The 14,552-nt window shown below is 56.4% G+C and overlaps 4 protein-coding genes across 4 annotated transcripts; all 4 read right to left on the bottom strand.

The window, feature by feature from the left end:
* Positions 1–627: 627 nt before the first annotated feature.
* B0H18DRAFT_1120502 (uncharacterized protein) lies at positions 628–917 on the bottom strand (the record flags this gene model as incomplete). Its single annotated transcript, XM_048034140.1, has 2 exons — positions 628–684; positions 735–917. The coding sequence occupies 2 exons, from the start codon at positions 915–917 to the stop codon at positions 628–630; spliced, it is 240 nt and encodes a 79-aa protein (XP_047891805.1).
* A 3,307-nt stretch (positions 918–4,224) lies between these two features.
* Positions 4,225–7,823, bottom strand: B0H18DRAFT_1085730 (uncharacterized protein; the record flags this gene model as incomplete). The annotated part of the gene is made up of 13 exons (XM_048031955.1): positions 4,225–4,254; positions 4,515–4,549; positions 5,633–5,714; positions 5,833–5,877; positions 5,945–5,977; positions 6,030–6,084; positions 6,135–6,415; positions 6,469–6,574; positions 6,632–6,808; positions 6,859–6,919; positions 6,964–7,117; positions 7,422–7,555; positions 7,745–7,823. The coding sequence occupies 13 exons, from the start codon at positions 7,821–7,823 to the stop codon at positions 4,225–4,227; spliced, it is 1,272 nt and encodes a 423-aa protein (XP_047891804.1).
* Positions 7,824–10,176: 2,353 nt separating this feature from the next.
* B0H18DRAFT_878847 (uncharacterized protein) lies at positions 10,177–10,695 on the bottom strand (the record flags this gene model as incomplete). The annotated part of the gene is made up of 2 exons (XM_048040656.1): positions 10,177–10,446; positions 10,504–10,695. The coding sequence occupies 2 exons, from the start codon at positions 10,693–10,695 to the stop codon at positions 10,177–10,179; spliced, it is 462 nt and encodes a 153-aa protein (XP_047891803.1).
* Positions 10,696–12,298: 1,603 nt separating this feature from the next.
* B0H18DRAFT_1120498 (Valyl/Leucyl/Isoleucyl-tRNA synthetase) lies at positions 12,299–14,462 on the bottom strand (the record flags this gene model as incomplete). Its single annotated transcript, XM_048034139.1, has 7 exons — positions 12,299–12,469; positions 12,976–13,027; positions 13,214–13,514; positions 13,569–13,722; positions 13,775–13,840; positions 13,896–13,914; positions 14,422–14,462. 7 exons carry the CDS (start codon positions 14,460–14,462, stop codon positions 12,299–12,301), a joined length of 804 nt encoding a protein of 267 aa, XP_047891802.1.
* Positions 14,463–14,552: the final 90 nt, after the last annotated feature.

The raw sequence follows: 14,552 nt of genomic DNA, 5'->3' as shown, positions 1-14,552 counted from the left end.
TGCAATAAAACATGAAGTGGGGGGAGGCACGCACGCGCGGACCGGCGGCGAGATGGTCGACGCGACGGAGCCTTGGGCGGGGTGGGCGGCCTGCTGACGTACTGCTACCAGGCATTGAGCACGTTCCGAGGAGGGATTATTAGGGCCATGTTGCCCCTCCACCTCCGTCGGATGTATGAGGGGCGACAGGGATGAACACTAGTTAGACAAATGAAGGTCAGCGTGCTGCAAATCATCGGCATCCAGCAGTCTTTGCTCACCTCAAGATGCGATCCCCCATCTCCAGATACGCCAACGTATGTCACCCATCCTTAACCCAAAGTACTCGAGCGTACCCGGTCGTATCGTGGCCAGCGATGGGCGCCATCGTCGCCGACAGTGAGCAACCAGGATTTGGCAGAGGCGGGAAAGGGACGTTGATTTCAGCTCCGGCCTCTCCGCCTTCGTCTCCGCGGAGTGAAGTCTCGACGCAGAGACGTTGCGGCGAGGCGAGTGGTGGATGAGAAGAAAGGGCGGCCCCGTGCCAGATGCTCGTGCGTCCGAATTGTGGGCTGCGCTCGGTCGAACGCGACCACCCTCGCCCGTTCAGCCAGTCCCGAGCTCTGCGATGGGAGAGGGAAGTCTTGTTTACTTGCAGCATCGTTTCAGCTGACAGGTGATGTGCTCTACATAGACGTCGTAGACCTCGGGACGGCGTCACCCACTGGCTCAGGTCGCAGACGCAGGCGGCGCACGTGCTCGAGCTCAAGGGCGCTGTTTGTCCGGCCTTCCGTCGCGTCCCACGTCGCGTCCCAGCCCGAGGTCGGGTTGCCCGCACGGAGGAACTGGTAGTAGCGCGCCTGGATCTCGGCGATGAGCACGTACTGCGCGCTGGTCGGGCTAGGTGCGGTTCCAAACCGCGAAAGCGACGTCGGCATCACCGCTCCACCGGCACACGCTAGGAAAGGGACGTACAACGATTTCGATGTCGTCCTGGTGGCAGATGGGGCCCGAGTCAGCGCACTAGGAGACGTCGGAGCTACTGGGGTACGATGCGCCGACGGTGTACATGCCCACATACGCGATACCGCCACTCGACGCCCAGCTGCGCGCGAACGTTCACGTCGGGCACCCCCATACCTGGTCCGTGCCCATCTGCGACAGCTGGGGGCGGGCACCCTGCGTGCCGTTGGCGGACGTGGTCCAGGGGACATACGTCGAGTAGCTCAACAGGCAGCTGTCACTGACAGAACCGAACGTGCCGTCGACGACAATCGTGTCGTACGAGACGGTCTTGGACTGCGACGAGAAGGTGGGTGATGATCGGGTCGCCGTCGCGCACCGGGTGGATAGGCTCGGGTTGGCCTGCTGCGGTAACAACACCGTAGGTGTTGTTCGATAGGGCGGTCAGGCATCCAGGATATCGTCGAGCTAGAAGGGTCCAGACACGTGTCCGAAGCGCTACAAAAGAGCGGCCCGTTGAGGTAGTCCTGAAGCGAGCTCTGCATGGTAGTATTCAGGAAGCCATAGTCGTACGAGCCATTGAGTTCATCTTGGACGTACCGCCACCGAAGGCCGGCAAAACTGCTTGTTGAAACCGCAATTCCGTGATCGTGTCCTTGACTGCCAAGTTTGTCTGTCCAGTCGGAGTCATTTAGCCAAGCTGCAGGGGAGGGTCAGTGTGATAGCCTTGACTGCAAGACAAATACTCACTGCTCCCAATCGGTACTGAATGGCAGCAACAGAGGATTCCGTCGCCGTCGTAAGGGTAGATCCGTCAAATCCAGCGTCCGTGGCGGACCCGGAGAAACGAACCTCCATGAATTCTGATTTTGCAATGAGCCCGTGATCGTGCTTCACAGAAGACAGAACATACCACATAAAAGCGGGGGCATTACTACCGATAGTCACAGAGGGCGGGACAGAGTATCATGGGCAAACAGTTCTCCTGCAGTAGGAGGCGTCGAGGCCGCTCTAGGGACAAGTACATCTAAGAGTGCATACATGACTTCGAAGCGATTAAGGTTCAGGCGATGAAACTCACGGTAGATCCCAAGGCATCGCTATAGATGACGGCTGCCAATGGTACGCGGTACCGTACTTGGCAGCGAACCTGACGACACCAGACGTGTCAACGACGCCCTCCTCCGTACCGAGTGGCGTGGAAGCCGAAGTGGACGATGACGTCGACAGGGACCTCGAGCAGAGGGGCTCTTGAAGCCAGGGTGGCGAGTACTCACACAGCTACTTGCCCAGGGATTGACGGGTACTTGAGATCAGCGATGCTCTTGCCAGACGCGTTGACGAGCACCGCTGCCACCTGGGAGGGGAAGGGCGAGGAGAGAAGCGACCAGTGCTAGGAGGGCGACCATGATGAGCGATTGAGGACGATGGTGGGGATGCCTAGGACGAAGGGGGTTCATGAGAATGCACCGCAGGCCTTCTAAGCGGAAAGTTCCAGGCCGCACTCGAACCTGCGAGTCTAGCAGCAGGGAACGGGGGAGGAGGAGAAGGTAAGGGACGTAGAGCTGTGCCAGAGAACATACTCGACACATTACTGTAATGAATGTTTTGGGAACAACCAAGTTGCCCGATCCTCCGCGCCGTGCTTCGTCCGAACACCTCCTTTATTCCAAATATGGCAACTCCCCAACACTCAACGTCAACCTCCGCTCACGGCTGGTGTGAACTCTCGGCGGACTCTAACGGATGTCCAATTGCAACACCCCGTGAAGTTAGGCAACATATTGCCCCGTGAAAGCAGGTTTCATCGTCGATATAATGATTGACTCGGTAGCTGTGATACACATGGGCTAAGCCCAGGAGGACTGCGAGCCAGACCGGTGGCATTCATTCACCATGTAGGCATCGAAGACTCTTCGTCATACGAAGCTATGCACCTCCGACATCCACTGACTGTTGCATACTATATAGTGAATGAGGTTCTCCTTCGCGGTACGGTTCCACAACCATCCGCAAGGAATCACGGTCAATTGACATCAGCTTCGGTCGATGGTATACAGCCAGCTCACTTACGTAGAGCTGCATAGACGTCGACAGTCCATGTCATCCTTCGCTAGCAGAGATGGCGTGACATTTCTATAGAGGCAAATAACAGGCTCAGATGAAATCGAGGGTGACCAGCGGAGCGTAGAGAAGAGCGGCGTACCGACGAGCGAAGCGAGGTAGTGAAAGTCGCAAAGAAGGTCGACAGCCTCCGTTGGAGCGGGCGCGCCTGATGGGGCAGAGGGACCTGTCAGGGCGGCAGGCACGGTAATTTAGAACCCATTACCGAGTACGACTATGGGGTGGATCAGGGGGTACCTACAGTCAAGAGTGTCGTCGTGGGCGCTTTCTCGCGCATATACGACGCGTCGGGCGCATCCGAGTACATGCAGTTTGTGGACAACAACGGCTTCGCCGATTGCACTACTGCGCGTGCAATTTCGAAGACTATACTTACTGGCCCGTCCACTTCTGGCAGTGAATGACGCACAGGTGATCTGCGGCATGCACGGCGCCCATCTCCGGAGTGTATGCTCCGGAGATGGGCGCCGTGCATGCCGCAGATCTTGGCGAGCTCACTGCCATATGGGTGGTGGCCCCGCGCCGGCAGGCTTTGCAAGCCCTTGCTTCCGGCGGTGAGCGTAGCATGCGCCAGGTATGCGGTCGGCGATCGTCGGTCGCTTGATCAGCTATACAGCTAACATGCTGTTGTGAGTGTCGAAACGAGGAACGATTGAGCCAATGAGCCACATACCGGTGCCAATATGCTGCATCCATGAACTGAATGCAGGGGTGGCCGTGATTGTGCACAACGTATAGAACATTTCTGGTGAACAGGTATCCTTTTCAGAGAGAATCGGGACTGAGGAAACTATACAGCACACCTGGTTCCTCTTCTATCCATGTAGGATTGGTACCGTTGTAGACGGTCACATCCGTCGAGATAGTATATGTATCGAGTATGTGAACGACGGGCGGTGGCTCCGCGCCGGCGCGGTTTGCACACCCGTTTGGCGATGGCGGGCGTACATGCATTGAGTACGCAATCGTTGTTCGCTTGTACATAGGATGTTCGTGTTTGACCGTTTGACGGTGCAGCTGTGTTCAGGCTGAATGGAAGGAAGTCGGGGCAACACAAATCTTGTGGTGCTGCAGGAGTTGGATAATGCAGCACCTAAAGACACGGAGACATCATCAACGTATCAGTGAAGAAACATGGCGGGCCTGTCAAGAGGATACTCACCAAGCCACAGTCGCCGTGACAAATCTCTCCATATGAAGTACACCCCTAGAGGAGTGGAAGGTCGTCGAACAGATAGTCACACCGTAGTCAGGAATGAGCCAACGTCAGCTGCCAATGGGCGACCTAGATCAAACGCAGTTCAAACGCTTTGTGCATCCAACCGTCGCAGCCAGTGCACGGCCCACTTCCGACTCGTCTCTCACGTTGCACGACGTCGCCAGTGTTGAGCTTGACTGTTCGGTGTGATGCGTCAGTTTACCCTTCGGCCACTCAAGATCAGACTCACGGGTTCGTCGGCCTGACCGCGCAGTTGTATGTGTGCTGGATGAAGGCGGAGGATAAACCGCCTATAAGATGAGGTTCCGGGTCTGTAGTGAAGGCGTGAGGAATGCGGGTTCGGCGGATTCGGCGGCCTGAGCACGCAGTAGCATGAGTGAAGGATGAAGACGGAGGATGAGCCACCTATAAGACGAGGTTTCGAGTCTATAGCGAAGGCGTGAGGAATGCGGGTTCGGCGGCAAGAGTACATGGTAGCGGGTGCCGGTGCACATGAGTCGTGTTGGGCGGAAACAGTGGGTGGGTGAGAGAGCTTTGGACGGAAGTTGGGCATACAGATCTCGAAACGCACCGTATTTATAGAACTCTGGGACTTGAGCCACTCCGAGCCCGAACAGTACGATGTAAGCCCAATCAGTAACATTACAAGGTAAAGATACAAAGGAAGTGCGTAGCTGTGGCACCCAGACGCCACGGGTACAACAATGGATGCATGAGGAGCGAGTCGAGATGAACCGAATGACGTGATAATCGAGGGACAAACGAGATGAACATGGAGAACTAAGGGGACGGCCTTGCCTTCGGTGCCGGTAATGGCATAGGCTGTAGAACGCTCGAACTGCCATCGGCCTGCGTGTCTCCCGAAGCACCATCCCGCTCGCTTCGTCCATCCCGCTCCGCTTGCTCGCTGCCTCCTGGCTCCGCTGGACACCACTTGGGCTGTGTACGAAACTTCCGTGAAACCCATGTGTCTGTCCTCGACGAGGCCCATCGGGCGCTCGCACTTCTGCTCGCGCTCAGGCGTTACCGCGGGAGCGTGGCGAGCTTGCGGCGAGCGGAAAGGTTGATTTCGTATTGCGCGGCTTGAGCGCGAGCGCGGTCTACAGATGCCACAGATTATCGCCTTCGCAGAAGACCTGCCGCACATGCGTACAGTGATTTGTCGGAGCCTGGTGTACCTGAGGTTAAGGTTGGCGGCGCATACGCCCCGATATTCGGTGTTCCGGGCAGGGGGGGCAACGAGGGGCACTGCAGCGGTGGCAGTGGCAGTAGACCGAGCAAGTGTCCCTGCATAACTGCCGACAACTGCCGACGCCACATAGACAGTCGGGATGCGATCGTGCTCACAGCACAGGCGTTGCTCAAATGGATCAATCGAACCGGGGTACGCGTTGCAGAACTCCTTGCCGCACATGAAACCCTCGAAACGCTCACACAGACCAGGCCGAGAACGGTGTCAGTTGGCAAAGGGTGACATCGTTTGCGGGTGACGGACTACACCGAGATGAGTGCCATAAAACCAAACGCAATGACGAATACGTACCAACGAAGGCGGGCAAAATGCAGAGGGGCTCGATGTATTCACCGACCAGCTGTTCCGTGATAAGAGACTGTGAAGGAGCTATTGGAGGCACCTCTTAGCTTGTCCAGAAGCCACACATTCGTTCGTGGCTCACTGCAGTTGACGTTGTGCTGTTGCGCAGTTATGTAGCGGGAATCACATTGTGGACATCGCACGACATACCTTGGCACCCCAATCACGCATAAACTGGTTCGCCTTCTCAATGTGGAACGTATCGCTAGGCGAGGACTTCATGCCCGGCTTCTCCCCCAGTGTCTCATATCATACCGCTTCCAGGGCCGCTTGAACTCGAGTTCGTGCACCTTGTCGCCGTCCTTGCCCTCCGGGTGATACTGCAGCGTCATCTTCCTGCCAGCAATGTACTTGACCATGCCCTCGATCAAGCTCTCCGCCGGATCTATGATGTCGTACATGTCCGCATACGCCATATACAACTCGCAGATCGTGAACTCGGCGTTGGGCGTCAGGTCGATGTCCTCGTTGCGAAACGCGCGCCCGATCTCGTGCATGCGGTCAAGCCCGCCCACGATAAGCTGCTTCAGGTAGAGCTCGGGCGTGACGCAGAGGTAGAGGTCGAGGTCGTTGTGGTGTGGTGCGTGACAAACGGCTTGGCTGTTGCGCCGCCCGCGATCATGCTCGTCATTAACGTCTCGACCTCGAGTAAGCCGAACGCGTCGAAGAAGCGGCGGACGTGGCTGATGATCTTGCTCTGTGTCAGGAAGACGCGCCGTGTGTCCTGCGACAGGATCAGGTCAAGATATCACGTCTCCTGGTCCTTCAGCCCGAGATGCTCTGACAGCAGCCGGTGCAGCTTCGGTGTGAGGAGAATCATCTCCTTTGGCGTGATCGGGAGCTTCGGGCAGGTCCAGATGACTCCAATTATATCTCCCCGCCTGAAGATGTCGTGGACCGACGCGAATGCCTCGGGATCCTTCGCGTACCTGATATCTATTGAGCCCAGATGCGCGTCGCAGATGCGATGAAGAGTCACTGCTTGGTAGCCATGATCTGCGCTCTCTGACCTTCGCCATGGAGGTCGTAGAGTCGAGGTTCTGACCGGACAGGCGGACAATTTTGTGTGTGGCCTGCGAGGGACCCTGTGATGTCTTCCGACTTTCATCAGATTTGACCTTGCCCTCCAGGCCGTACCGCTCGATGTAATGCGACGTCAATAGTGACACCTGAAAGTTGTGGGGGTGCGGGTTGGGAGACTGGGTCTCCCACAGTTTCTGGATGTGACGCGAACGAAGCTCAAAGTATGCTGCGAAGGGATTGGATCAGTCATCGCATATACGGTAGCTCTGATTGTGATATTCTGGGTAGGAAGCCTGACTCGAGCGGATTCATCTACGTCAGGCGCCATCAAGACGTCGGGGCATTGCCATCACTTCAGGGCGATATCTGGCAGCGCGCTATGCATGGCACAAAAGCCCAACCCTGTATCTGGGCCAAGCGAATTGCGAGCACTGGCATGATACCCGCGTACACTCAGGTGTATCTCCAGAGTCTCTCGTTGCGATGTTGCGATGAAAGTGGATGGACGGGAGCACTCACAATTGGATTCGAGTCGTCCTCAGTCGGACCAGCTGCCTTCGCTGCAGGCTCCGCAGGTGCATTGGCAGCTTTTCCGGGCTTCTTGGCCTCGTTCTCGAGCAGCTTTTCCCGCCGCTTGAGCTCCCTTTGCCCATCTAGAACGGTCAGTCCCGCGTAAACGCCTGAATTGAAGTCGGACACACGTCTTGGAGATCATCCACTGTGGGCTCCAGTGGGCTGCGTAGCCGTGGTTGCGATGCGCGTAGGACGGGCGAGCAGCTAATCTGGGGAAGATCAGCCTTTGCTCACTTTGTGTGCACACACCGCGGTCCGCGTCGAGTCACGTCCAGTGGAGCGCCCGTCGACGATCGCAGGCCGCTGATTGGCTTCCGCGCGACTTCCTTCCGTATTTTGTTCGTCCATGTCGACGTCCGACTCATCGGCTCTCTCGACCACGCTCGCATGCCGTTGCGCGCCCTTGGACGCCTTTGTGCACGTCCACTCCTCTCGTCTTCGCGTACCGTCGCCCGCGTCTTTCTCCCCTCCATGCGGCCTCCCCGCCCGCCTCCCGCCCACGCCGCCTAGCCAGGTCGATGTGCGCAACCGAGACGAGTCTGTAGACACCCAATGCCCGGTGTCCGCACGTCCCACCTTCGCAGAAGTGAGTTTTTTTCTACCCCAACGCTTCTCACGCATTCATCGAGTCGAAATGCCTCTTGAAGCCCTGCCCCCGGCGTCCTCTCCCTCCCGTGCGCCCTCTCCGAGGCCGTTGCGCAGCCTACTGGCACTTTCAGGCGACCGTGCCAACTATTACTGTACAGTACCTTTGTCGTTTTTCCTGATGCAAGCGAAGGCGGAGAGCACACGCAGAGATCGGTGTGCCATGCAATCAAAGAAAAACAGTGTCGGAAGAGCTAGCATGCAGATTATGGCGGGTCGGAAGGGGGACGAGCGAGGACGGTTCGAAAGTAAGCGGCGACGGCGCACGTGCCATGCGAGGCCCTGCTTCAGTATGGGAAGGCGGGCGAACAGTGACGATACGGCAACGCGTAGAAAGTCCAGCGATAGACATACACGATACAGACAATTATGTTGTACATTAATAAGCCCTCTCCGTGGCAACACCGTCCGAGGACATTTAATGCCACTTCCGTCCCATGAACAGCCCAACCAAAATGCCGACAGCCACGCCACCCAATACACGTCCCACGTACGAAACAGGTAATTTATGTTGGCTATAAAGGGGGCTCATCGAAGCACTCCCGGCGGGAGAACAGCCGCGCGCATCAGGAGTTTCTTGGATGCTTGTGTTTGCAGCCCTAGCGAAGACCTCGGCAAGCGCATTCCCGAGATCCCTGGTCTCGTCGTGGATCACAGCACGCTGCTCTTCCTTCCTCTCGACGATCTCCGAGAAACAGGAGATGCATCGGAAGAAAGCTGCATCGGTCTCGAACTGTGCGTAATACCAATTTCCCCCAGTCGTCCACTTGACGGTACGGAGAATCTGCTGACAACATCAGCTGAGTCGCTGTACGATGCAATAGGCCTCACCTGAAAGGCAGTTATCCTCGTGTCGTCTCCCAGCGCCACGTACTCATAGAAGTCGTCCGGGTGGTTTTCGCCGTGACCGATAACGACGACTGTAAACACGTAAGTATTATATGGCAACAAGCGTGCATGATGAAAGGTCTCACACTGTCCTGAAGGCAGCTCCCCGATGACCAGCTTCGACGGGCGCCCGTCACCTTCGTACTCAAACAACAGCTCCTCGCCGAAGCTGATATCGACAACAGGCTCAACGAGCAAGACACGTTCGACTCTGCGTAAGCGCCAACATCAGTTGAGGGAGGGGGAGGAGGAAATGCTTCCTGCGTACGTAGGCGGGTCTTCCATGGTGCGTCGTTCGAGGCTGAGTGAAGCTGCCGGTTGCTGCTGTTGGCGGCCTTTTATACCGCACAGATTCACAGATTTGCGAAAACAAAGGCGGTGACACGCGGTCTCAACGGCGAGGAGACTGTGTATATTGGGCACAATGGAGAACTGGCCGCACATGCGCGCCGAACCAAATGCGATATGATATCACCTACCGCAAGGCGGGACACGTAGAGACAGTTTCTGGGCACGCTCTCGCGTCGCGCTCGCCATTTCATGAGGTGCAGGGTATAGAAGTCCTCTTGCCAGTATGCAGCGTAAGTCCTAAGGGAAAATATGGCATACAGTGACTCACGTAGTTCCATGAAGTCCGGATTATTCCCAGTGGCACGAGCTGCATCGCCATAATGCATACTGGGCGTGGACTAGCACAGTGATTCGAGCTAACTCACGGTGGTGAGCGTACGGTGAGTGTATGGTGCCAGACCGGGCGCACCTTGGTTTGTAGTGGACAGGAACAATGTACAGGGGTTGCGTTGCTCTCGATCACAACGATCAAGATTCAGCCGCGGTTCCATCCGCTTTGAGCCCCGTATCTATGCTCCTGATGAACATTTGAACGCTCGTGTCTTGCTCGATGATCGCTCGATCGCGATGGACCATGGTGCGCTGTGTGCGTTCTGTGTTCTGTACCTCAGCCGCTGCCACTGTTGGCGTTCTCATGGCTTTTGTGACCAAGAATGTAGGGGACATGCTCATGTATACGGGCAGGCAGATGGAGGTACATGACGATTCGCAATTGAACGGCCACCGTCCTCTAATGCATCCAAGCGCTGTTCGATTGAAGTTGTACCGACAGCCGTTCGCATAGACGGAGGTACGGACGCACCATAAAACGCAGCCTTCAAACGCTTGGTCCAGGTTTATGCAAGAGCCAGTTCTTGATTATGGGGAAGTCCGCCATAGACGCATTCATCAACGTCACAAATTCACTGCCGTATTTCGCGACGACGATGTCACCGCGCCACGCATTTGATGGCTGGTGGCCGTCACCTTGAATCTCCCGCGCACACTTGTTGATGGGGAACGTCATGCCGTCGGACGAGACGGTTGGGTAGAAGGCGATGTAGGCCACGGGAAGATTTTTGAGCATCCCCATCAACCTCTGAATGGGCTGTTGGGTCCATCTATTAGCGAGCACTGCGCTAAGTAGACTGCGGCAGACATGTACCTCAAAGCGCCACGAACGAGGGCCCAAGCCCGGCGCAATGTGGTCAAAATACATCTCGGGGTGTGGGACACAACCGCAGCGGTATGGCTCCAATGGGTTCTGGATCGGGGCGGCAAGGGGACTCGCGTAGAGGGTGACGAGATATGGGGGCTGCTCATCAACAGGAAAGATCACCGCATCGAAATGCTGCATCTGGCCGCTGTTCATGTTCATTGCGATGTTCTTGGTAGGCTAGATGAGCTCGCAGTAGGAGTAGAGCAATTATCTCACCATCATACCTTTGGGGTACAGTTCAGGGTTGGGGTATATCCCTACCGTGACGAGGGGCGCTGATTTAAGTGCCCCAGTTGCGACCATCGGCATGTACGTAGACGTAAAGGCGTAGGCGCCCGTGACCGTTAGTAGGTATACGTACATGTAGCAATATCTTTGAGTGGGAGAGGACGATCGCGTATGAGGACTGATCAATTGCGGTGCCTCAGTGCTCAACATTAAATCGGACCTGGATGAAGGGGAGTTCCGTCAGAGAAACCAGACCTATTGCTTTAGCCAAGCAATCTACCTAAGTACGCCTAAAGAAGTCAATAAGTCTGATTAATCAGCAGTGCAAGGACCTTCCAGCGCCCGCTGTCGGCCGCTTACTCACGATTGACTCGCGAGCTGTGTCTGCGTGGAGGGCGGTCGCGCTGCGCGGTCGCGGTTTGCGTGCCCTGCACGCGCCCCGGCCCAGCCCACGGTCGGATACATTCTGCGTCAACTGAAAGATCATCGATCATCGATCAGTCTTCAGGCATATATAATCGCAACGAGACCGTAAAGAAAGCGTGGTCATAGCGAAACAAAGACAGCAGAACGACGAGTGTAGGGAGTGAGATTCTATAATTAGAGCAAATTGATGAGGATATACGAGATGTCACCATATCAGATGTCTGCAATGTCATTCCGGCCAGTGGTAGTGTAGCGAGTGTGATGCAGCAGTTGGAAAAAGACTCGGAAGGCGAAATCGATATCCCGAGCCTGCATAACGTTGGCCATTTGGAGTGAAACGGCGAGGCTTTCGAGCTCAGAACGGCTCAGTTCTGTGAATGCTGATCAATAGGTGAACTGCATGCTCTGGACATGAAGGACATACTCTTGACACTGTCCTTGTCGATAACCTGAGGTGTAGGCACTTCGCCGTTGGCATGGTCCTGTCCATACCCCTGCAGCACGTTGCTCCCCATATCCGCCTTCACCTGTGCTATGTACTTGTCCATAAGACGCCCTCCTTCGACCAGCCTGGCTTTGGCTTCTTCCTGCTCAACGGTGGAGTTCCCGTCGTAGTGATAGGGCGAGGCGTCGGGAGTAGCCATGATGGAGCTTGGCTTCTTCGCGCTGGTTTTCAGGTAGGATTGAGGATGAGCAGACGCACAAAACCTGATGGGCCTACTCACTTTCGATGTACAGGTAGTGGCAATATACTAGGAGGCTGTTGATGGAGGTCGGGCGACGGTGTGAAGAACGCATGCCTCAGCGGTGAGCAACGTGTTCTGACCAGATATGGCAAGCATCGCTGCACTTTGTCTCCTGGCACTGGCAGAATTTTCACTGCTCAGGGCGCCGATCGCTTCGACATTTGTCAATTACCCTGGTTGTCTCCGTCTTTGCGATGGTGCAGAATATAAAACGATTCACAGGAATATCAGGGAGTCATGTACTATCACACAGTCACGATCTCTATACGAAGTACCCTGACCCTGACCCCAATCAGTATTCATATGCTCGAAGTTGCAATTCCATTGAACGCGGCAAAACTCTAGAACAGCTTGCCAGGCCAGAGGTGGGCGGCGAGGTTTCCGTGGAGCTTGCAGATGTTGCGTTTGATGTACCCCGCGTAGACGGGGTCGATTTGGACGATGGTGACAACGAGCCGTACGTCGGGCTTCTCGTATGCGGTTTGCGAGCTTGCCGGACTTGTACGCGCCCACTGCGCAGCCATCCGTCATCCACCCACGTCGAGCACGCATGAGTAGTTCACGTACCGTTCACCGTGTCATACACCCAGTCGGTCCAGATAGAGATTGAGCTTCATCTTCTCCCGCAAGCAAGGCGGTCGAATGACGCGTTCTTGATGATCTTCGAATAGTAGTTGCTCACGATCGTGCTGCTCTTGTCCTACAGCACGGGTGCGGGCGACGCGCAGAGGTAGGGACCTTAGGCGCGCGGCGCGCTGTGTAAGAGGGTCCGGCCGTCGCCTTCTTCGCCTCCGTAGCCTGTAAGTTACACCTCTTAGCGACGTATTGCTGACAGATCGGCGAGTTATTATACTCACCCTGCTCAAGCTCGAATTCTCCGCTTTTCTCGAGCCAGTTCCTGAATTGGGATGTCTATTGCTAGTCGGCTATGTGCTGCAGTGGGTTAGTGTCGGGACGGGACTCGAAAGGTACACGCCATACAGCCTGCCGGATGAGGAGTGATACCCTGAATGGCCACAAGTGCGTCGTCCTTGATATGATCCGCGTTGGCGAACCATTGCGACGTTGCACTACACGAGATATCGGCCGAGGGTCAGCAAACACTCTCAGCATGCCCGTGCATCAACACTGAACACGCACGTCTATCAGTTCTCCACTCACACGGATAACTATGACGAATCCGCTGAAGCTTCCGGAGAGCACCGACCTCCCCAAGCAAGCCAACAATTGCCTTGCCTCCGCCTGCCAGAACTTACTGCCCAACAAGACCCTTCGCAGCCTTATGCCCCACATCCGCGACACCCTTTGTGAAGCGGCCAGTCACATCCACGTGGTATAGCAAGTCGCCCGACGACGCATCGGATGTCGACGACAAATGACCGACCGAGCGGAACGCATTGTAATCCTCATCGCCGTGTGCTGGAGCGCAGTGGACGAGGCCTGTTCTGGTGTTGGGAGTAGCATGCGAAGAAGGTACGACGGGCAACGACTTGACGGACTCAGCGTCGCTGAGGGTCGAGAATAACGGACGGTAGGTGGCACCAACGAGACCCAACCCTATGGAGATCATTAGCGGACACTGAGATTGCTACACCTAAAGCCAGCATTCACCTGGGAACTCGACCACGGGAACGTTGGAGTTCGTTGTCCCGAGAATGTCAACCAGTCCAGTCTCGCGCTCAACGGCGAAGATGTCTACCGAAGCAGTCGGGTCTTCACTCTCGGCTACGGCCTTGTGCATCATCTCTGGATTGACAGCAATACCCTATGTGCGAAGCTCAGTAGAGCAGTGGGCTATTCGGCTTGTCGGCACTTACCATGTTCGCCGTGACCGTCCACGGGATCGTTGTCCATACCAGGGGGTGCACTTTCCGCACGCAAACCTACGCTCAGAGTCAGTGCATGAAAATCACGAGAGCGAGTGAACATTATACTCACAAGACCGTGCCGCTCGAAGCTTCAGGCCTCAGAGATGAGCGAGCCCGAGACGACCGATGAGAGCATGTGCAGTGACGCTCGCCCGCCCGTGGCTGGTGTAGGTAACCGTCCAGACGGTCGTTAGGGTGTAATGACCCGTCTTTGTCGTCGTCGAGTCAGTCGCGGCGAAGTACGTAGACGTCTGTGTGCTGACAGGGGAGGTGGGCGACGCCGTTGAGGGTGTGCTCGGTAGTGATGTCGTGGGATCCGAAGACGACGATGAAGACGATTGGGCAGCCGAAGAAGCCGATTCCGGGTGTCGAGCGGGGTGGTGATCATGCACTCGCCGTCCTCAGTTGCATCCCAAGCCCCAGGGAAAAGCGTCACGGCTGTCTTCTACCCCGACGAGCGCAGTCGGCGCACCCAGTCCCTCACGTTCGCCGCATGCAGCATGGGGCAATAGCACAGGCGGCCGCAGCCTCTCCCGTCCGCACACCTTCACCGGAAGTGAAGGTGACTCCTCCCGGGCGATACCTACCGAACGTACCCCACACGAAGATGCGCCTCCCGCATACACACGAGCGCCATGCCGAGTTCGATTCAACGAGCCAAAGGCGACCGTCCGCATCTCCGACGCCTGATTTCGAACGCGCGACCGTATGCCCGCGCTCGTCGCGC

The sequence above is a fragment of the Fomitopsis serialis genome (genome assembly GCF_022376445.1).
Source record: "Fomitopsis serialis strain Sig1Antser10 chromosome Unknown B0H18scaffold_48, whole genome shotgun sequence".
NCBI classification, from domain to species: domain Eukaryota; kingdom Fungi; phylum Basidiomycota; class Agaricomycetes; order Polyporales; family Fomitopsidaceae; genus Fomitopsis; species Fomitopsis serialis.
Note: the sequence above shows the minus strand (reverse complement) of the source record. Positions and strands in the feature narration are given on the sequence as shown.